Source organism: Somniosus microcephalus, chromosome 1, assembly GCF_052327205.1.
Source record: "Somniosus microcephalus isolate GS21.2 chromosome 1, FLI_Smic_1.0, whole genome shotgun sequence".
Classification (NCBI taxonomy): Eukaryota; Metazoa; Chordata; class Chondrichthyes; order Squaliformes; family Somniosidae; genus Somniosus; species Somniosus microcephalus.
Window position 1 is genome coordinate 382076193 of NC_140987.1, and position 22042 is coordinate 382098234.

Below are 22042 nucleotides of genomic sequence, written 5' to 3' on the forward strand. Positions count from 1 at the left end.
AGTACATTAATGCAAATGTAGGCATCTAAGGGTCCCATATTACAAATCTACATATAAATTGTCAGCATTTACAGAGTGGTTCGCTTGAGTACTGGATTTACAGTAGAGGTGACAGAGTAACTTATCAAATGGGCCAGTGTGAACAATAGCTGCCCACAAGAAATGCCAATCTTTGGCATATAAACATACTATATAGATCCATGAAAAAATATATTTATAAACTGTTCATAAATAAAAACTGAGGGGGATGCTTTCTCTTTAAATTAAGTTTGGTCAGGTAAACATTGAGGTTGTCCTACATATATAAATATATTATAGAACAACAACCAGGAGACATGTTCAGAAATGAATTCATACCACCAACGCATTTTATAAATGTTATAGTGGCTGACCATCAGCTACAGATGTTCACAATGTATAATCTATACCTGCTGAAAACAATGGGCTGCATAGAGTTTATTTCATTGTTTCATTTAAAAAGCCTACTTCATATTTCTTTCACCAGTAGCTGCTTCTATTGCCTTCAGCATCTATTGTGTAGAACCTTGGGGAAAAAAGTTACTTAATTCCGCAGTGGGCTAATAGGCTGTTAACCCAAAGTAACAGGTGGCCAAAGGACATGAATGTGGCTATTAAAGCTAGCAAACTGAATGTGGATTATACACTTCAACTATGTTTTGTTAGCCTGTTGCTATTGTAAAATTTCCACTGGCTATGTGGCTACTGGATTTTCCCACTATGCATACACAGATGTAGCTTTTTGTATAGGTAGTGCAGTAATACCAGTCTGATGAGAGAAAGACCTTACAATGTTTAGAAAGGAAATATAAGTCTCACGTAAAATATATCCGTAATCAATGTCTCAATCAGTGAGGCCTGAAGTTTTTTTTAGTGCCTTACCTTAATGCCCCACAAAGAACATAAATTGTGTGCTTTTGCTTCTTAAAGTGGTTGGTCCCTGTAGTTGAGAATATGGTGCTTTCTACTGTTTGTTGATGTAGATGTGTAGCATCACGTGTGTAAGATTTTATTTACCACAGTTCTGCTGCTAATGTTTCATATTTTATATACAGTTATGTTATTCAGTAAATGCAAAATAAACATTAATATAAAATTAATACTGTCTCACTAGTCAATGAATTCTCTGATCATTGCCTATCACTATAGTAGTTATGCCAGTTCAACACAGGCCAATAAGGATTGTTTGACCTAAATCTCCGCATTTCTATACATTACCAGGCACAGTAGACTACACGCCATACAACTTTTTCTTCCACCATCCTCACTATTTATAAAGCTTGTAGCTGTATTGCAGATACAAAGTATCTCACTATGTTCTAAGGAATGATTGCTATCACCCCAATTAGTGCAGCCTTGTTTGGCAGCTTGCTTTTCATCAACGTAATATCTAACAAGATTACAAACACCATTTCCAACACCACTGTTGGAAGTAGTGGTGGAGCAACATTAGTCAAATAAAGATAGTAGTATACTGTCACAACAGATGCAAATAATTCACATTAAATGGCAGTAAAGAAAAATCAAGAATTGTTTGTGATATGTAGAACACACAAAATGAAGAGTGAAGTAGTGGCCCGTATTTTCCGATGCCTACGGGTGTGTACGGGCTGTGTACACGCCCATAGGGACATCGGAAATGCTGGTTTCAGGCAATGCTCTTGACAGGTCGGACACCTGCCCTAGAGAAGGGCCTCTGCGGGCGGATAGTTCTGCTTTCTGGAGAACCTCCGCCCGCAAAAAACTCTTAGAAATCTTACGCCTGGTAAAAGTTGAAAAAAAGTTTTTTTTAAAATTTCACTCTTATAATTTAAAAGCTTTTAAAAAAGGCAAGTTTATTTTTAGCCCCATAAAAAACTTTATTTTTTCAAAAAATTAAATTTTTGTTTAAAATATTTAATTTATTGTAATTTTAACTCATTTTAAAAACATGATGATTTTTTAAAAATGTATTGTTTGACTGTTTATGGGGTGAACACTCCATTCATATATTTGAAAGGTCTATCTGTCAAAAGTATGAAGGGAGATTCCCTTTTGCTATTGGCTGGCCTGGCCCACGTGATCCCAGGGACGCTTGCAAACTGCATGCGCCCCTGCGCATTTCGAGTTTGGAGAGGCCCAGGAGCGGAAGTGTACGCACCTCGGGAGCCCTCAGGTAAGTTTGTAGATTTTTTTCAAATAGGAGGCATCTGCACGCAGGAAGCCTCCTATCGGAAATTACGAGCCACTAGTGTGTTTTATCCCCGAGTCTGGCTGGAAAAGTGAGTCAGTTGTGGACTGCCTAATCAATTTCCAAATTTTACTGATCAAACCAAATAATTGGCTACCTCTGGAGATGTATCTAAATAGAAAATGTCTTGTTTTATTCAGCACTAAGGCCCTATTCAGCCTGCGCCTCACAAACAACCTGACGACTCCCAGTGATGCAGTCAGAGTGCCCCCACAGTGCCTGGTCTGCACTCAAGGCCTCCATAATCAGCACTTGTGAAGAGACGTTCGGTCACTCAACCAGGAAACACCAAGACTGGTTCGACGAGAACGACCAGGAGATCCAGGAGCTAATAAGCCGCAAGCGCAAGGCATTCCTGATCTGGAAACAGCAACAGAACTCGAGAGCAAGAAAGCAGCTCTACAGACGCCTGAAGGCCGAGGGCCAACAACAAACTCGCGACCTAAAGAACGGATGGTGGGTGGAGACAGCGCAGGAGATCCAGCAGCTAGCCGACAACCACGACGTGCGTGGATTCTTTAGCACAGTCAAGACCATCTACGGCCCAAGTACCCCACTGCGGGCCAAGAACGGAGAGGTACTCATCAAGGACAGAGGCAGTCAGTGCCCGCTGGAAGGAGCACTTCGAAGATCTCCTTAACCGAGACTCTGTCTTTGACGCGAGCGTCCTCAACTCCATCCCGCAGCATGCTACCCGCCACCATCTCAGCACAACCCCAGCCCGGCATGAGGTTGAAAAGGCCATCCGACAACTGAACAACAACAAGGCCTCGGGAGCAGATGGAATCCCCGCCGAGGCACTAAAGCATAGCGGAGAAGCACTACTGGCGCGAATTCATATACTCATTTCTCTTATCTGGAAGGAGGAGAGCATGCCAGGGGATCTCGGAGATGCTGTAATTGTAACCATCTTCAAGAAAGGTGACAAGTCCGATTGCGGTAATTACAAAGGAGTTTCCCTGCTGTCTGCCACAGGGAAAGTCATCGCAAGAATCCTCCTCAACCGCCTTCTCCCAGTGGCTGAAGAGCTCCTCCCAAAGTCGCAATGCGGATTCCGCCCACTAAGGGGCACAATGGACATGATCTTCACCGCATGTCAATTACAAGAGAAATGCAGGGAACCGCTGTACATGGCCTTCTTTGATCTCACAAAGGCCTTCAACACTGTCAACCGTGAAGGATTATGGAGTGTCCTCAAATTCAGCTGCATTCAAAAGTTTGTCACCATCCTCTGCCTGCTTCACAACGACAAGCAAGCCATGATCCTGACCAACGGTTCCACCACAGACCCAATTCACGTACGAACCGGGGTCAAGCAAGGTGTGTCATCCCAACACTCTTCTTGATCTTCCTTGCTGCAATGCTCCATCTCACCCTCAGTAAGCTCCCTGGAGTGGAGCTAATTCACAGAACAAACTGGAAACTGTTAAGCCTCCGTTGCCTCCAGTCCAGATTCAAGGTCGTCCCATCCTCTGTCGTCGAAATACAGTATGCAGACGACGCGTGCGTCTGCGCTCACTTGGAGGTCGAACTCCAAACCATCGTCAACACCTTCACCGAAGCGTACAAGAGCATGGGCCTTACACTAAACATCCATAAGACAAAGGTCCTCTACCAACCTGTCCCCGCCACACAATACTGCCCGATTTATCAAAATCCACGACAAGGCCTTGGACAACGTAAACCACTTTCCATACCTCGGGAGCCTACTATCAACAAGGGCAGACGTCGACGACAAAGTCCAACACCGCCTTCAGTGTGCCAGTGCAGCCTTCGGTCGCCTGAGGAAGAGAGTGTTTGAAGACCAGGACCTCAAACCCGGCACTAAACTCATGGTCTACAGAGCAGCAGCGATACCCGCCCTCCTTTATGCCTCAGAGACATGGACCATGTACAGCAGGCACCTCAAAGCACTGGAGAGGTACCACCACCGCAGCCTCCGCAAGATCCTGCAAATTCATTGGCAGGATAGGCGCACCAACGTCCCCAGCATCGAAGCTTTGACCACGCTCAATCAGCTCCGATACGAGACTCCCAAAACAAGCGCTCTACTCAGAGCTCCGGCACGGCAAGAGAGCCCCAAGTGGACAGAGGAAATGCTTCAAGGACACCCTCAAAGCCTCCTTGAAAAAGTGCAACATCCCCACTGACACCTGGGAATCCCTGGCCCAAGACCGCACAAAGTGGAGAAGAAGCATCCGAGAAGGCGCCGAACACCTCGGGTCTCTTCACCGGGAGCAAGCGCAAGCAGCGCACGTCAACCCAAGTACCCCACCCACCCCTTCGACCACCGTCTGCCCCTTCGACCACCGTCTGCCCCACCCGTGACAGAGACTGTAGGTCCCGCATTGGACTCATCAGTCACCTGAGAACTCATTTGTAATGTGGAAGCAAGTCATCCTCGGTTCCGAGGGACTGCCTAAGAAGAAGATGATGACTAAAATTGTTTCTACATCTCAATGTTTTAAACAATATGTTTACTTACTAAATGTTTTTAAACTAACTTACATTATAACATTAATTGTACATATTTCAAATAGTCAGTGTTCTGTAGCAGACTTTGTAATCTGATACCCAAGTTTGGCAGAGTAGTTGAAGGCAGTGACCTGGCAGTCTGCCCCATGAAACTATCGGATTGTTGTAAAAACCCATCTGGTTCACTAATGTCTTTTTGGCAAAGGAAATCTGCCGTCTTTACCCGATCTGGCCTATTTTTGACTCCTGACCCACAGCTATGTGGTTGACTCTGAACTGCCTACTGAAATGGCCAAGCAAGCCACTCCATTGTATAAGGCTTCTCGAGGGCAATAAATGCTAGCCTTGCCAGTGACACCCACATCCCGTGAATGAATATTTAAAAAAAATCAATGGAACTGGAAGGGGTAGGGCTATCAATGGTTGCTGGGGTTCTTCCTACCCATCTCCAGATAACCCTGCAAGCTAATGCCTGAATAAGTAGGGTGGGCCTGGACATCAGCTTTAGTTGTTTAAACATCAGTGGGAGGCATAGGCACACTTGGAGGTCCCTAAATCTGGACTCTGCTAACCTATAGCTAAACTCTATGAATTAGTGTCCTTAATGAGAGCGCGCACTCTTTTTCAGGCAAATTCTACCTGTGTCGATTCCTTAATACCGTGGCTTGAGGACCCTTAACCAGTGTGTCCGACCAAATACAAATGGGTTCCCAGTTGCAATACAGCCCATCGTTTTTTTTTAAATAGTCTGGGCCACCGCATTAATCACATTATCGCCGCTGTCAGCGTGATTTTTTTGGGAGCACAAACTAGCAATGGCCTCTTTCAATGGTTGGAGACTCAGTACGCCGAGAGTTGGGCCAGCAGGAGCACTTGATCCAACACCCTGCCTGCTGGTGTGGCTATGCTCCGCTTTAGATTTCTCTCTGTGGAGAGGTAGCGCGGTGAACCTCCTCAAATACCGCCGGTGTCCTCCGCTGACTGCCGGGTGAATTGAAACGCCAAGCGGCTGCGGCGTCGAGTTAACAGGGTGTCAGCGGGAAGAGCTAGCAGCTGATAAGACACCATTCGGCGGATCTCTCGGTAATTCTGGCACTAACTGACGACCCAAAACAACGCCGCTGCGCTGCGTGCTCCGTTCCGCTCATTCCACCGCTCAGACGCCCCGCCCCCTTCCGAGGCGAGGCTTGTCTAGGGAGGGCGGGGCTTCTCAGCCGCCACGTGGGCACGCGGGATCCAATCGGATCGACGCAAAAGAGCGAGCGTTTGTGAGCGGTTGGAAAGCGCCAGGCATGTGACGTCAGCGTAGGCGAATGGGGATTGACGAAGTGGTGTTTGTGAGGCACTCAAAGACAGGAGAGGTGAGTAATGTGTGGCCTGGGGTAGTAGGAAATGTCTCCGACTCTCGCTTACTTCAGGGGCTTTGTATGTCAAGTATGTTCACTCACAAGGAGCCTTTGCTGACCCTGAGGACGGGCAAGGAAGGGGCTTCAGTTACTCTCTGGTGCATCTCCTGCAACCGCTACAGTCCATGGGGCAACAAACAACTGACTGTCATTGCGGCTCAGACTGCCTGCTGCCTCCGCACAGGTGCTCCATCTGAGACAGGTTGGAGCTTCATCAACAGCACCTCAGAGACCTCGAACTTCTAGCAGGTGTTGTACCTGAGTGTGGTTGGGCCTGGAGCTTCTCCACTGGTTACATCAATCAATCAATAGAAAATGTACTTCCCAGAGAGACTGCTCAATATGTATGGAGCATTTATTGTAGCTGCTGTTCTGAGGTGATGTTAAACTCAAGGGAAATGAGATTGTCTCCTGGAGGGGGGAGGATGAGGGTCTTGCACCATCCACTCCAGATCTGACATTGGAGTTATGTTGTCACTATGGCATTGCTCAAAGTGGAAACGTTTTGGCAATGATGCAAATGCCACAATATAACTGCAGTCTCAGAGATCAGGTTGTACAGTACAAATTGATTTACTGTACATGTCAGTTCTATACACTTCCACATATGAAAACAGCATTGTACTGTATCTGAGAAGTTGGACTGTGTAGACATTCTTGTCTCAGGCATTCTCCCAGCAGTTTCAACAAGACTTCCTCTGCTGTGGCTTCTTTCCGTACTGTTTCAAAATGGAGCTGAAAATCATGGTATAAAATTAAATGCGTATCAGCAAGTAAATAAATGCTAGGTGGTAGTACCAACAGAGTTTTGTTTAATTTTTTTGCAGTTTTATTTTAGAAAGTGGCAAAGGAGATCCACATGAAATTAGTTCCCATTAAAACTGCTTGAAGATACCATCCATCTCGGGAGGAGGAGTGGTGAGAGGTATGGAGACAGATCCTCAACGTACTACCTGCAGAAAAATGTATGAAAATTAACTCCAGAACATACATTGTACATACAAGTTCCACAAATGTTATCCCTTCATACCAAATGACTACTTTGGGGGAAGTGGCCAGAAAGGCACTCTCCTATACATATTCTTGACATGTGCCTGCTTCAACCATTCTGGATAGCAGTCCAGGAGATTTCTAGGACCATGAATGATCTTACAATCCCAGAGGCCCCAGCTCGGTGCTGGCTAGGCCTGTCAACTGGAGAGCAAGAGACCCCTGCAATGAGCAGGCTACTAGCTTCAAGGAGCTGTATCTCCCCTCACCCTGTGCAGCTTTTTCCACAACACTTGCCTAAAACACATTTGGGACAGTGATGTTTGGTCAATGCCTGGAACTGGAGAAAAAGCAAGCAGTCTAAGCCTGTTCTTGGAGAATCACTCAGCATAAACTGCCCTACCAAGGCAACCCACAACTGACCCTGAAGGGTATGACCACTAATAGGTAGGGCGTTCCATACTCAGCGAATCTCCAGCTATCAAGACCAAAATAAGCTGCCTCAGCTCCTTGACTTTCAATGCTCCCAGTGCAAGCACAGTCACGCCAAGAAACTTGGATGTACCAGTATAATTCTCCCGCCAGCACCTTGCAATCAAAATGTAAAATATATGTGTGAATGTACACCTTGTACAATGGCTTCTTCAATACATATTTGAGTGTACTTTTTAAAAAAGATCAATATAAAACGATTGTATGAAAGGGAGCGGAGTCAGATGTAGAAGGCTGGCAGTTGCCATATCCTTCTTGATTCTGTTGATCAAACAACCCTGCAACAAAACCCTTTCTTTATGCCACACACCTACCTCAATTGAGTGAATAGTCTAGGGACCTGCTCTCAGATTTCCAGTAATGTCACTCCTTAACTGACTGCTAGCATATGCATGACAGTGGCTATTCAGTTCTCCTGTACACACAGGAAAGGCACTTGCCATCCACTCTCCCCTTCCCACAAGAGGATAGTTGAAAGCACAGGCAAGAATCTGAATCCTGAGTCCAAAAGATGTGCGGGTTAGGTTGATTGGCCATGATTAAAAAAAAATTGACCCTTAGTGTTAGGGGGGATTAAATACGTGGGGTTACGGGGATAGGGCTTGGGTGGGATGGCTGTCGGTGTAGGGACCGGGTGCTAGGGTTTGGATGATCAGCCATGATCTCGTTGAATGGCGGAGCAGGCTCGAAGGGCCGAATGGCCTACTCCTGCTCCTATCTTCTATGTTTCTATGTTTCTGCCAATCTGTTTGGGCTTCATTCCCCCTTGCATGTCTTTGGTTTGATGCGATTGCCTCAATTATTGTGGCTAGGTGATAATACACCTGATTAGTCAATACTTGTTAGAACATTCCACATCATGCATCTTCCATAATTGGCAATTTAGCTTACTTTTAAAATTTTCCTGTAAGAAATAACAAGTGAAAAAACATCCCCTAAAGGTGTATTTACAGTAGAGTGGTTTTGGTTTGCATGACTACAATTAAGAGTATAAATACAGTCAAGGCCAACCTGACATAGGAATGAAATAGAGTGAGACTTCCTGGAAGGCCTTAACTCATATTTACACTACACAAGATTAGATAAAATTACAGTGTAAACGCACCTGTAGGATCTCTACACGTAGGCACATGTCCCTAAGATTGTGGCCTGAGTTTCATGGAGACCATCAGTCATGGAATGAAATTAGATGATTTTAAGAAGATTCAACAGCAACTTGCCCAAATATGACTGATTATTGAAAGAAAAAATTGTTGCTGTGTCACATTATTGTTACTAGAAAATGCTAGTATATTAATCACATCCTTTATAGTACAGCACTCTCAAAGCACAAAACAAACCTTGTGGCAGAAAATCAGCACAGCACCAACTTTTCCTCCAATTTGACTTTTGAAATTAAAGAAATACAGGTATTAGGCATCCGCAGACTGGATTTGGGAATTTGAGTAAACAATGTGCTTGAAGACTTCTGCCAATGTTGGTCTAAACTGGCTGCTTGGCTATGTGTAAGAATGGTTGGTGAACAGTTTGGATTTTCCTCATTACCTGTTTGATAACCACTGCTTTATGCTTGCTACTTGTTCAACCTGATGATGATTTGTAATTATTAGTGAGCATTACTCTTTATTTCATTTGCAAATTAAAATTTTACTTTGTTGGTCCTTCAGTTGCCATGACAGAACCAGCATTTGCAGCACCTTCCGATTTGATAGACTCTGGTCCAGCACCTTGTGACCTGAGTTTCATGGAGGCTATCAGTCAGAAAATGAGAATTCCTAATAGACTGAAAGTGACTGAGGAGCCAGGGGATGAAGAGAGAGTGGAAGATATTCAGCTATCAACACTGCATATGCAGATTCCTGAAAGAATATCGATGGGAGGTAAATTGTGTTAACATCAATTAACCATCGTCAAGGATACAAGTTTTTATGTTCATACCCATGTATTGATCAAGGTCATCGTGTCAGTTAGTTAAAGAACCATATTGATTGTAATGGAATTAAAATGAAAAGGAATTACACTACATAAAGTTACATAGCCTGGTTCTGTGCTGTACATTCTATTAGGCCCAACTGGCCCACACCAGTGTTTATAAGAACATAAAAACATAAGATGTAGGAGCAGGAGTAGGTCATTTTGCCCCTCAAGCCTGCTCCGCCATTCAATAAGATCATGGCTGATCTGACCTTGGCCTCAACTCCACTTCCCTGCCCGCTCCCCATAACCCTTGACTCCCTTACCATTCAAAAATCTGTCTATCTCCACCTTAAATATATTAAATGACCCAGCCTCCACAGCTCTCTGGGGAAGAGAATTCCAAAGGTTAACTACCCTCTGAGAAGAAATTCCTCCTCATTTCCATTTTAAATGGGTGTCCCCTTATTCTGAAATTATGCCCCCCTAGTTCTAAATTCCCCCACGAGGGGAAACATCCTCTCTGCATCTACCCTGTCAAGCCCCTTCAGAATCTTCTATGTTTCAATAAGATCCCCTCTCATTCTTCTAAACTCCAATGAGTATAGGCCCAACCTCCTCAACCTTTCTTCATAAGACAACCCCTTCATCCCCTGAATGAACCTCGTGAACCTTCTCTGAACTCCACACGAGCCTCCTTGCACCCCTCTTAATCTAACCCTATCAGCATAACCTTCTATTCCTTTCTCCCTCATGTGTTTATCTAGCTTCCCCTTAAATGCATCTATGCTATTCGCCTCAGCTACTTGTGATAGCAAGTTCCACCTGAATACACACCTGAGTTTTTAGTGTCCCACCAGCGATTGGCAGTAGGAGTTAAAAAAAAAAAGTTCTTGGGACGTGGGCAAGGCTGCATTTATTTCTCATTGCTAGTTGCCCTGAGAATGTACCGGTGGGCCTTCTGGTTGTAGCACTGCAGTCCTTGTAGTGATGATGCTCACACAATGGCGTTGGCTAGGGAATTCCAGGATGTTAACCCAGCGATGATGAAGGAGCAGTGATATATGTCCAAATGAGGATAGTATGTGACTTGGAGGAGAATTTAGAGGTGGGGGTGTTCCCAGGACATTCCTGACCTTGTCCTTCTCGTTGGCAGCGATTGGAGGGGGTGGAGATGCTGATGAAGTAACCTTGGGGAGGTTGTTGTAGTGCATCCTGTAATAAATACTGCATCCATAGTGAGTTGTGGATATTGAGTCCAGTGGCAGGGGTGCTGATCAAAAACACTGCTCTGTCCTAGATGGTAGCAAGCTTCTTGAGACGATACCCATCCAGGCAAGTGCTGAGAATTTCACCACACTCCTGACTTGAGCCTTGTAGATAGTTTAGGAGCTTTGAGGGTCATGCGGTGAGCTACTTGTCTCTGCCCTCTGCCCTGGTCTTGTAGCCAAGGTTTCAATGTAGACTATTCCAGTTAGAGCCTTCTACTACTACTACTACTTTCGTATGATGGGAAAAGCTTATAATGGGATGTCTAGTTTGGCTATCCATTCGATGGCCTCCTGAGATGTCGAGTTTAGAATCTTCTGGGCAATGGTGACTCCCAATATTTTGATGATTGGAGACTTGATGTTGGTGGTAAAGTAAAGATTGGGACAGAGGCTGGGCTTTTACTTGTTGGAGATGGTTGTGACTTGGAACTTATGCGGCACAAATGTTACCTTGCACTTGTCATCCCAAGCCTAGATGTTATTGTGGTCTTGCTGTAGGCTGGTATGGATTGCTTCATTATCAGAGGAGTTGTGAATGGAGTTGGAACTCTATGGAATCATCAGCGAACAGCTCCACTCCTGAATTTATGACGCAGGGAGGGTCATTAATGATATTGGGAATGGAAAGAGGGAATACAATTGCCCGGATTTTGCGGTTACCGGTGAACAAACAGCGCTAGCCGTTCATTACACTTGAACTTGCCCACAGACTTTCTATGGGCTTTTGCACTGGAAGTTTTGGCAATTAGAAATCCAAAACAGTGCAGTGCCCTCTACAGAGGATCTGGGACCTGTGTGAACAGGGCAAGCAATTGTGTATCTCCATAACCAATCAGATTGAAGAATCCTTACTGAGACACGCAGTGTCATAGAGTCATAGAGTCATAGAGTAATACAGCACGGATAGAGGCCCTTCGGCCCATCGTGTCCGCGCCGGCCATCAAGCCCTGTCTAATCTAATCCCATATTCCAGCATTTGGCCCGTAGCCTTGTATGCTATGGCATTTCAAGTGCACATCCAAATGCTTCTTAAATGTTGTGAGGGTTTCTGCCTCCACAACCCTTTCAGGCAGTGAGTTCCAGACTCCAACCACCCTCTGGGTGAAAAAGTTCTTTCTCAAATCCCCTCTAAACCTCCCGCCCTTTACCTTGAATCTATGCCCCCTAGTTATCGACCCCTCTACAAAGGGAAAAAGCTCCTCAGCATCCATCCTATCTATGCCCCTCATAATTTTGTACACCTCAATCATGTCCCCCCTCAGCCTCCTCAGCTCCAAGGAAAACAAACCCAACCTGCCCAGTCTCTCTTCATAGCTGAAGCGCTCCAGCCCTGGTAACATCCTGGTGAACCTCCTCTGCACCCTCTCTAACGCGATCACATCCTTCCTGTAGTGTGGCGACCAGAACTGCACACAATATTCCAGCTGTGGCCTAACCAGTGTTTTATACAGCTCCATCATAACCTCCTTGCTCTTATATTCAATGCCTCGGCTAATGAAGGCAAGTATCCCATATGCCTTTTTTACCACCTTATCCACCTGTTCCGCCGCCTTCAGGGATCTGTGTACTTGCACACCCAGATCCCTCTGACCCTCCGTCTTGCCTAGGGTCTTTCCATTCATTGTGTATTCCTTTGCCTTGTTAGTCCCCCCAAAGTGCATCACCTCGCACTTTTCCGGGTTAAATTCCATTTGCCACTGTTCCGCCCATCTGACCAACCCATCTATATCGTCCTGCAGACTGAGGCTACCCTCCTCGCTATTTACCACCCTACCAATTTTTGTATCATCCGCGAACTTACTGATCATACCCTTTACATTCATATCCAAGTCATTAATGTAGACCACAAACAGCAAGGGACCCAGCACCGATCCCTGTGGTACCCCACTGGCCACAGGCTTCCAGTCACAAAAACAACCTTCGACCATCACCCTCTGCCTTCTGCCACTAAGCCAGTTTTGTATCCAATGTGCCAAGGCACCCTGGATTCCATGGGCTCTTACCTTCTTGACCAGTCTCCTGTGCGGGACTTTATCGAAGGCCTTACTGAAATCCATGTATACCACATCCACTGCGTTACCCTCATCCACACACCTAGTCACCCCCTCAAAAAATTCAATCAAATTAGTCAGACATGATCTTCCCTTGACAAAGCCATGTTGACTATCCCTGATTAATCCTTGCCTCTCCAAGTGGAGACACATTTTGTCCCTCAGGATTTTTTCCAATAATTTTCCTACCACTGATGTTAGGCTCACTGGCCTGTAGTTCCCCGGTTTTTCCCTACTACCCTTCTTGAATAATGGTACTACATTAGCGGTTCTCCAGTCCTCTGGCACATCCCCTGTGGCCAGAGAGGTCCTGAATATATGTGTTAGAGCCCCCGCAATCTCCTCCTTTGCCTCACACAGCAGCCTGGGATACATTTCATCCGGGCCTGGGGATTTATCCATTTTTAGGCCAGCTAAAACCGCCAATACCTCCCCCCGCTCGATGTTAATATGTTCGAGCATATCACAGTCCCCCCGCCCTATTTCTATGTCTACATCGTCCTTCTCCATAGTGAAAACAGACGCAAAAAATTCATTCAGAACCCCTCCTACATCTTCCGGCTCCACACACAGATTGCCACTTTTGTCCCTAATGGGCCCTATTTTTTCCCTAGTTATCCTCTTACCCTTAATATACTTATAAAACATCTTCGGATTTTCCTTTATTTTGCTTGCCAGTGTTATTTCATGGCCCCTCCTTGATCTCCTAATTTCTTTTTTAAGTATCCCCCTGCACTTTTTGTACTCCTCTAGGGCTTCCTCCGTCTTTAGCCTTTTGTATCTACCAAAAGCCCTCCTTTTTTTCCTAATCCATTCCCGTATATCCCCTGACATCCAAGGTTCCCTGTGGTTTTTGGAACCACCCTTGACCTTTACGGGAACATGTTGCCATTGTATGTTCTCAATCTCCCTTCTGAAAGCCTCCCATTGCTCCGATGCGGATTTTCCTACAAGTAGCTGATCCCAGTCCATTTTGGCCAGATCCTGCCTTATCCTATTAAAATCGGCCTTCCCCCAATTTAGAACCTTTATTTCCGGCCCATCCCTGTCCTTTTCCATGGCCACCTTAAATCTTACCATATTATGGTCACTATCACCAAAGTGCTCACCTACTAGCACTTTTTCCACTTGGCCGGCCACATTCCCGAGAATTAGGTCCAGTACCGCCCCCTCTCTTGTAGGACTTTCTACATGCTGGCTCAAAAAGCTCTCCTGGATGCACTTTAAGAATTCTACACCCTCTGAGCCTTTCACACTCTGACTATCCCAGTTAATATTGGGGAAGTTGAAATCCCCCATTATTATTACCCTATTATTTGCACATTTCTCTGAGATTTGCCTACATATCTGTTCCTCTATCTCCCCCTGACTGTTTGGAGGCCTATAGTACACTCCCAGCAAAGTGCTTGCCCCCTTTTTGTTTTTAAGCTCCACCCATATGGCCTCATTAGAGGACCCTGCTAATATATCATCCCTCCTTACTGCAGTAATTGACTCCTTAATTAATATTGCGACACCCCCTCCTCTTATACCTTGTCTTGAGACGCAGTGTCTGAACCAGGAAGTGTAAGTTTGAATATTTAATTGAATGCCAAATCATGTACAGAAAGTGAAATAAAGAGAGGGAAAGCAAGATGGGATTAAGAGAGATAAGAGACAGAAAGAAAAAGTTAAAAAAAACATTTATTTTAATTTTTTAAAATCTCCAACCATAATTAAAATCTGAAGGAATGAGACTTCAAACTTGTAAAAGTTAATTTTCAAGCCAGAGAGATTGTTTGGCAGTAATTAAGACTTATCACGCCGTTAAAAATTCACTGAGACAGGAATGGACAAGTCCTAACTTTTTCTGCCGTGTTTAGTGAGTATCTATTACATAAGTAACATAAGAAATAGGAGCAGGATTAGGCCATTCAGCCTTTCGAGCCAGCTCTGCCATTCAATAAGATCATGGCTGATCTTCTACCTCAACTCCACCTTCCTGTACTATTCCCATACCCCTTGGTTCCCTTAGTATCCAAAAATCTGTCGCTCTCAGTCTTGAATATACTCAATGACTGAACATCCACAGCCCTCTGGGGTAGAGAATTCCAAAGATTCATAACCCTTTGAGTGAAGAAATGCCTCCTCACCTCAGTCCTAAATGGCCGAACCTTTATTCTGAGACTGTGACCCCTACCTCACGCGTTGCATGTGTTTCAATGCTGAATCTCTCAGCGAGATACTGTCATAACGAAGCTTCTGGAGGAGCATGGCAACTCGAACAACAACTTCCTTATTTCTGCATTTAATTGCGCATGTGTGGTAGCCAGAAGTTGCGGTCCGATTTACTCTTTAATGGTGAGCGTTGATGGCCTCACTGGTTAGCAGCCACTGCAGGATTTCTTTTATTTGGCCCTTGGTTTTTAAAATTATTTTCCCCTATTCTTTTCATTGTTAGGTGTCAACCATAGCTGAGTGGTAGCATTCTCGCCACTGAGTCAGAAGATTGTGGGTTCAATTCCCATCCAGGGACTTGAGCACCTATTCTTGGCTGACACTCCAGTGCAGCACTGAGGGAGTGCTGCACTGTCGGAGGTGTTATCTGTCAGATGAGACGTTAAACTGAGGCTCTCACTGCCTCTCAGGTGGATATAAAAGATTCCATGGCACTATTTCAAAGAGCAGGGGAGTTCTCCCCAGTGTCCTGGTCAATATTTATCCCTCAACCAGTACCTAAAAACAAATTATTTGGTCATTATCACGTATGTGGGACCTTGTTGTGCGCAAATTGGCTGCCACATTTCCTACATTACAACAGTGACTACACTTTATTAGCGGTAAAACGCTTTGGGACGTCCTGAGGTTGTGAAAGGTGCGTCTATAAATGCAAGTCTTTTAAGGTTTAAAATGGCAAACTCTCTATTTTCTGATATTAGGTTGCAAATGTTTGTAAATTGCAGAAGATAAATGATAAATAAGTAAAGATCTATGTTGGCTTATGAAGTTCTTAATAGTTTCTATTGAAATTAGCAGATCTCATGGTGTAGCTCGTTGTAAGTCATTACTATGCTGTTTTATAATAACCACAACCTATTGCTATGTGACTTACACTATTCTGCTGCTAAGATGCAGCTGGACTGTTCCAATGTCTAATGCTGTAAATCCTGAAGTCAGTTAGAGGTTTATTGCTGTCTAAGGTAAGTTCACAGATTGGTATAAGCTTGAAAATGTTCCACTCTGGGTTAGAATGAACCAGCGTGACTGCCTTTAAAAAAAATATTTTTGACACTTTGAATTGCAACAAACATGCAATAGATATAAGACTTTTTAATTTAGGTGTCCTCGTACAGGAAACACAAAGTTAGCATGCAGGTACAGCAAGCAATTAGGAAGGCAAATGGCATGTTGGCATTTATTGCAAGGGGGTTGGAGTACAAGGGTAAAGAAGTCTCACTACAATTGTACAGGGCTTTGGTGAGACCACAGCTGGAGTACTGGGCACAGTTTTGTTCTCCTTATCTGAGAAAGGACATACATACCTTAGAGGCAGTGCAACGAAGGTTCACTAGATTGGTCCCTGGGATGAGAGGGTTGTCCTATGAGGAGAGATTGAGTGGATTGGGCCTATACTCTCTGGAGTTTAGAAGAATGAGTGGTGATCTCATTGGTACATATGAGATTCTGAGGGGAATTGACAGGATAGATGCTGAGAGGTTGTTTTCTCCTGGATGGAGAGCTTAGAACTAGGGGCATAGTCTCAGGATAAGGGGTCGGCCATTTAAGACTGAGATGAGGAGGAATTTCTTCACTCAGAGGGTTGTAAATCTTTGGAATTCTCTGCCCCAAAGGGCTGTGGATGCAGAATATATTCAAGGCTGAGATAGATAGATCAAGGGATAGGAATCAAGGGATATGGAGATTGGGTGGGAAAGTGGAGTTGCGGGCAAAGATCAGCTATGATCTTATTGAATGGTGGGGCAGGCTCGAGGGGCCGTATGGCCTACTCCTGCTCCTAATTCTTGTGATATGTTCTAATATATAGACAAGTGAATACTGATGGGCAACAGCAATAATTTTGTTTCAAATTACAGAATTGTTAATTGGGTTTAAAGGAATACACTTTTCTCTTTAGAAACAGAAATGCAGGATATTGGAGCAAGGCCGTACTTGTATGGCTGGTTCCACAACAATCCATCGATAACAGATCCTCTACCACTCAGCATCTCTCCTCACTTAATGTTTGGAACCTCCCAGGCTTTGAATGTGGACAGATCCGAGAGTCCACTTCAGGTAAGTTAACAATAACCTTATGCGTCCTTTCATAAAGTATAGATCAATAATGGGATAGCCAGACTTGTTGACTTTTTATCTCCACTCCCCGCTCCCTGCCCCTGCCCCCGCCCCCCCCCCCCCCCCGAGAAGGTAAGGTGTTCAAAGAAAGAAGAACTTGCATTTTTATAGCGCCTTTCACACCCTTGGAACATCCCAAAGCATTTTACAGCTTTGTAAGTACCTTTGAAATGTACTCACTGTTGTAATGTAGGGAAACATGTCAGACAATTTTCACACAGCAAAGTCCGACAAACAACAATGAGACAACTGACCAAGTAATCTGTTTTAGTGCTGTTGGTTGAGGGATCAGTATTGGCTCGGACACCAGGAGAACTCCTCTGCTCTTTGAATAGTGCCACGGGATCTTTTATGTCCACCTGAGAGGGCAGATGGGGTCTGTTTTAACATCTCATCTGCAAGACAGCACCTCTAGCAGTGCAGCATTCCCTCAGTATTGCACTGGAGTATCAGGCTGGATTATGTGCTCAAATCTGTGGAGTGGGGCCTGAATCCATGACCTTCTGACTCCGAGGTGCAGGCACTGCCACTGAGCCAAAGCTTTACACAGTTAGGTCTAGGGTTGTCAGTCTTTTGAACTCAGTTGGATAAGTTTAGTTAGTTCTTGGGTGAGGTATTCATTGGGGTTCTGGGTGAGAGGGATGGGAACAGAATATTCTGTGAACTCTGCTTAGTCCACGTGTGCTGCCTGAAGGAAGTTGTGTGGTGGTCAGTGACCTACAAAGAGTAGAAAAAGGAGTGAAATGGTCAGAGATTATGCTTGTAAATTAAATCTGGAGACATCCATGTACAGTCTACCTTTTGAATAACTTACTTTCTTCAGGAAAAAGTACACTCAACTTTTAAAATTAATAACCTCAAACTATTCTGTAGATAACTACTTTTCAAAAAATTCACTCTCGGGATGCGGGCGTCATTGGCAAGGCCGGCATTTGCTGGTGTTTATTGCCTTTTCCTAGTTGCCCTGATAAGGTGGTGGACCCTCTACTTTTGAATTGAATTTACCCTAGGAAGAAGCAAGCACTCAGTATTATATGTTGTTTTGTTACAGATGACCACCTCCCAAAATTCTACTAGATTACGAACATTAAGTGAGAATGAAATCTGCCTAGCAAGTGTGGCCAGAAGGCAGAGGAATTTGTAAGTAAGACATTTTGACGTAGTCTGTTTGTTGTGATGTCATGCAGCCACTTCTGCAAAGCTACAATAATGATGCCATCTGGCATGTTCAGAGACTGGGCTGGATTTCAGTTATTTGAGGGAATGGAGGGTGGTCTAATATGGAAAAGAAAGTTTGATACCTTTACTGAAGCCAGTGATCTTAGGAATTTCAGCAGTCAGCAAATGAAGAAGATCTCAAGCGGGTTATGACTGTTTTAATCAGAAGTGGAATAAACATTATCAGACTGTTCTTCAGTACATACTCCCTTAATATTACAGGTAGAAAAATTGAGTGTTACAGTAGTTTAGCACATGATCATTTTACATCAGGGACTGTACCTCAGGTCCAAAGTAGGATAAGTTTGTATGCAAAATGAGTTTGACCCAGATTCTAGTTGGTATGAGCCCATAACAAAACTCCACAGACAATCTGAGTCCAAAAGGATGGTTGGTATGGGATTTGAAAATGTCACATTCAAGAGCTGCTCTTTTGTCATTTGGATTTAGAGTATTGATGAGGAAGTGCAGAGATCAAATTGTCAAAAAATTTCCATTCTCCAGCAAAGGCATTCCTTTTATTAACACAAAACGATTACTACAAAATTAACTACAGGTAAACAAGAAAATCCACCAATAATTCTTGAATGTAATTTCAGTATCTGCCACTAGAGTACCTGTCTGCCAGATAACCCTTCTTTAGATGTACTGTTGATCTCATAATCCTGCCTTGATAACTTCTCCACTTATCCTTTTTATTTTTTTTTGGTTATAGCACGGAAGAAGGCCATTCGGTCCGTCGAGCCCGTGCCGACTCTCAGCTAGTCCCACTCCCCTGCCCTTTCCACGTAGCCCTGCAATTTTTTTCCCTTCAGATACTTATCCAACTCCCTTTTGAAAGATAAAATAGATTCTGCCTCCACCACTCTTTCAGGCAGTGCATTCCAGATCTTAACCACTCGCTGCGTAAAAAAGTTTTCCTCATGTCGCTTTTGGTTCTTTGCCAATCACCTTAAATCTGTGTCCTCTGGTTCTCGACCCTTCTGCCAATGGGGACACTTTCTCTATCTATCCTGTCCAGACCCCTCATGATTTTGAACACCTCTATCAAATCTCCTCTCAATCTTCTCTGCTCCAAGGAAAACAACCCCAGCTTCTCCAGTCTATCCACGTAACTGAAGTCCCTCATTCCTGGAATCATTCTCGTAAATCTTTTCTGCACCCTCTCTAGGGCCTTCACACCCTTCCTAAAGTGTGGTGCCCAGAATTGGACACAGTGCTCCAGTTGGGGCCGAACCAGTGTTTTATACAGGTTCATCATAATTTCCACACTTTTGTACTCTATACCTCTATTTATGAAGCCCAGAATCTCGCAAGCCTTTTTTAACTGCTTTCTCAACCTGTCCTGCTACCTTCAACGATTTATGCACACATACCCCCAGGTCTCTCTGTTGGTGCACCCCCTTTAGGATTGTACCATTTAGTTTGTATGTCCTCTCCTCATTCTTTCTACCAAAATGCATCACTTCCCACTTTTCTGCGTTAAATTTCATCCTCCCTAACAGTTTATTTTTACAGCAGTGTGGTGCATTGCAGCCTTCTCCATAACCGAAAGACATGCTTTATGCCTCACTGCTAAACCATATAAATAATGCATTTTCTTATCACTACCGTATCTAGTATCGTAGTTACTGAGCATTAACTCCCAAGCAACTGCTGCTGTGCACATATGTTTAATAAATATTGGATTAAGAATAAATAAATTACTTTCTAATTTAAAAATTAAACTTTAGATAGATGCATAAAATACATGCATTGACATGTCTATATCGTGGTGTGAAGTGCCGCATCACATAGGTTGATGGTTGCACTTTCCTTTATTACTTACAGGTCTGACGACTGTTCTGACAAAGGACCATCAACCTGAAGCGTTAACTCTGTTTCTCTCTCCACAGATGCTGCTTGACCTGCTGAGTATTATCAGCATTTTCTGTTTTTACTTCAGATTTCCAGCATCTGCAGTATTTTGCTTTTGTATTAGTGATTCATTGATGACAGTTTTGTTAATAAACTTTGAATAAACTTATCAACAAAATTCTGCTCTCCTATCTGCTGATGGAAAACACTCATAGCCTTTTCCTAAATCCATCAATGAGCAGCAGTGTTGTAAATATACTGTAATCCTCAATTCATTCTATCAGATATCAATCCTTTCTAAAGGTGTTAATTGACCACAGAACAGCTATTTTCACTGAGAGCAAACTTTTCCAATCTATCCTCAGGGCCACAAAGTCAAAACAAACAACAGAGAAATGGATGACTGAACAGATTAAATGGTCTTTTCCTGTTTCTAGCATTTGTTTTTAAATATGTGCCAACCATCTTTTACACATTTTATACCAACAATGTTTTGCTATACCCCTCAATGCGATATTTTATTGCAAATTACTTGAACTATATATGGGGAATATGAACTATATCCCTGTACTATTCAATCATTTGCTTTAACAATACTATGCTTCTATCCAATCTGTAGGAATGATCACTGCAGTGGTCCAAAGCCTCCCTTCCCTTCACCTGGACCTGGCCAGGCACTATTTTCAATTCATAATGTGTGCAATGTATTAAATTATATTGGACACACACTGTTGGAACACTTAATGGAAACAGTCAATCAGAAAATGCGAAGAAGGTGACCAGAACTGGCTTGTGTAACTTCAAAAATTTCTTTGCTGTCCTGCTAATTTTCTTTAAGCTATGCACGAGATGCATCACTTTGAAGCTTGTTAGATGTTAACAGTCTTCCAGTAACTACTTATGCATCTGATTGTATGCTTTGCCATCAATACTTGTCTGACTAATGAAATACCTTCCATTCAGGAAAATGCTCTGACTGTTCCCGAGTGCTTTGTATGGCGAAAATTAACCATACTGCTATTGTTGGATATTCATATATGCAGTAACCCATGTTTTTTTTAAGCATATGATAATTTGTGAGAGGGGTTTCTGTGCTTACGAGCACTGTAGGGATTAGAACACTGTTCCATGTTTATGCCAATTTTCAGCATTAAATACCCCTGACTAAGAATTGCATGAGTTAAATGCACACCGGATTTTCCTCTACACCAGTAAGTCACTTCCACTTCTCACACCAGCCATCCTTAAAACCATTGGGTCTGCATACTATGATTTTTGTGTACTTTATAATTGCTTACAGAAGTCAACAGCACTTGCATGCTGTGAAATATAACACGAGTGAGAGTGACAAAAGCAATGATCAATTTCACAAGTCTAAATAAAAGGTTCTATTACACATGGAGAGGTTCAGGATGTTGCTAATGAAACTTCTATTTTTTCTGGTATAGAGGTTAAAATATATTTTCCCTTTTTGGTGGAGGAAAAGAATGTCGGGTGAACCACCTGATGATGTCCCTGTAGTGTAGTTCAGTATATTTCCATGTTTTGGGCCAATTACAATCAGCAGGAAATTGAGAAAGGAAGGAATTTGGAGACAGTGTCAGCGAACCACATAGTTGAGGAAGCTAACATAATGAGCAGCATGCACCATACACTGGAGCTGTTTAAAACAGCAATGTCTTTTGCACCCTTTTTTCACAACAGTTACTATTGTGGAAACTGGTGAAGAGTCTAACTCTTTTGCATGTCTTATATAAAACTTGCTGTCTGTTAATTCTGCAAAGTTTA

At 43.6% G+C, this 22042-nt stretch overlaps 1 protein-coding gene across 5 annotated transcripts in view; it reads left to right on the forward strand.

Annotated features, from left to right (window-relative positions):
* The first annotated feature begins 5976 nt into the window (after positions 1-5976).
* The window catches only part of LOC147125038 (mitochondrial fission factor-like), a 29784-nt gene continuing 13718 nt past the window's right edge, over positions 5977-22042 (forward strand). Inside the window, exons 1-6 of one of the 5 annotated variants that reach the window (XM_085996428.1) lie at positions 5977-6084; positions 6957-7094; positions 9279-9491; positions 16962-17119; positions 18231-18319; positions 20874-21029. In XM_085996428.1, the coding sequence (XP_085852554.1) occupies positions 9284-9491; positions 16962-17119; positions 18231-18319; positions 20874-21029 (611 nt within the window). In that variant the 5' untranslated portion in view covers positions 5977-6084; positions 6957-7094; positions 9279-9283. The remainder of the gene's footprint in view (positions 6085-6956; positions 7095-9278; positions 9492-16961; positions 17120-18230; positions 18320-20873; positions 21030-22042) is intronic. The other 4 variants (XM_085996411.1, XM_085996421.1, XM_085996444.1 and 1 more) reach the window with 4 other exon arrangements.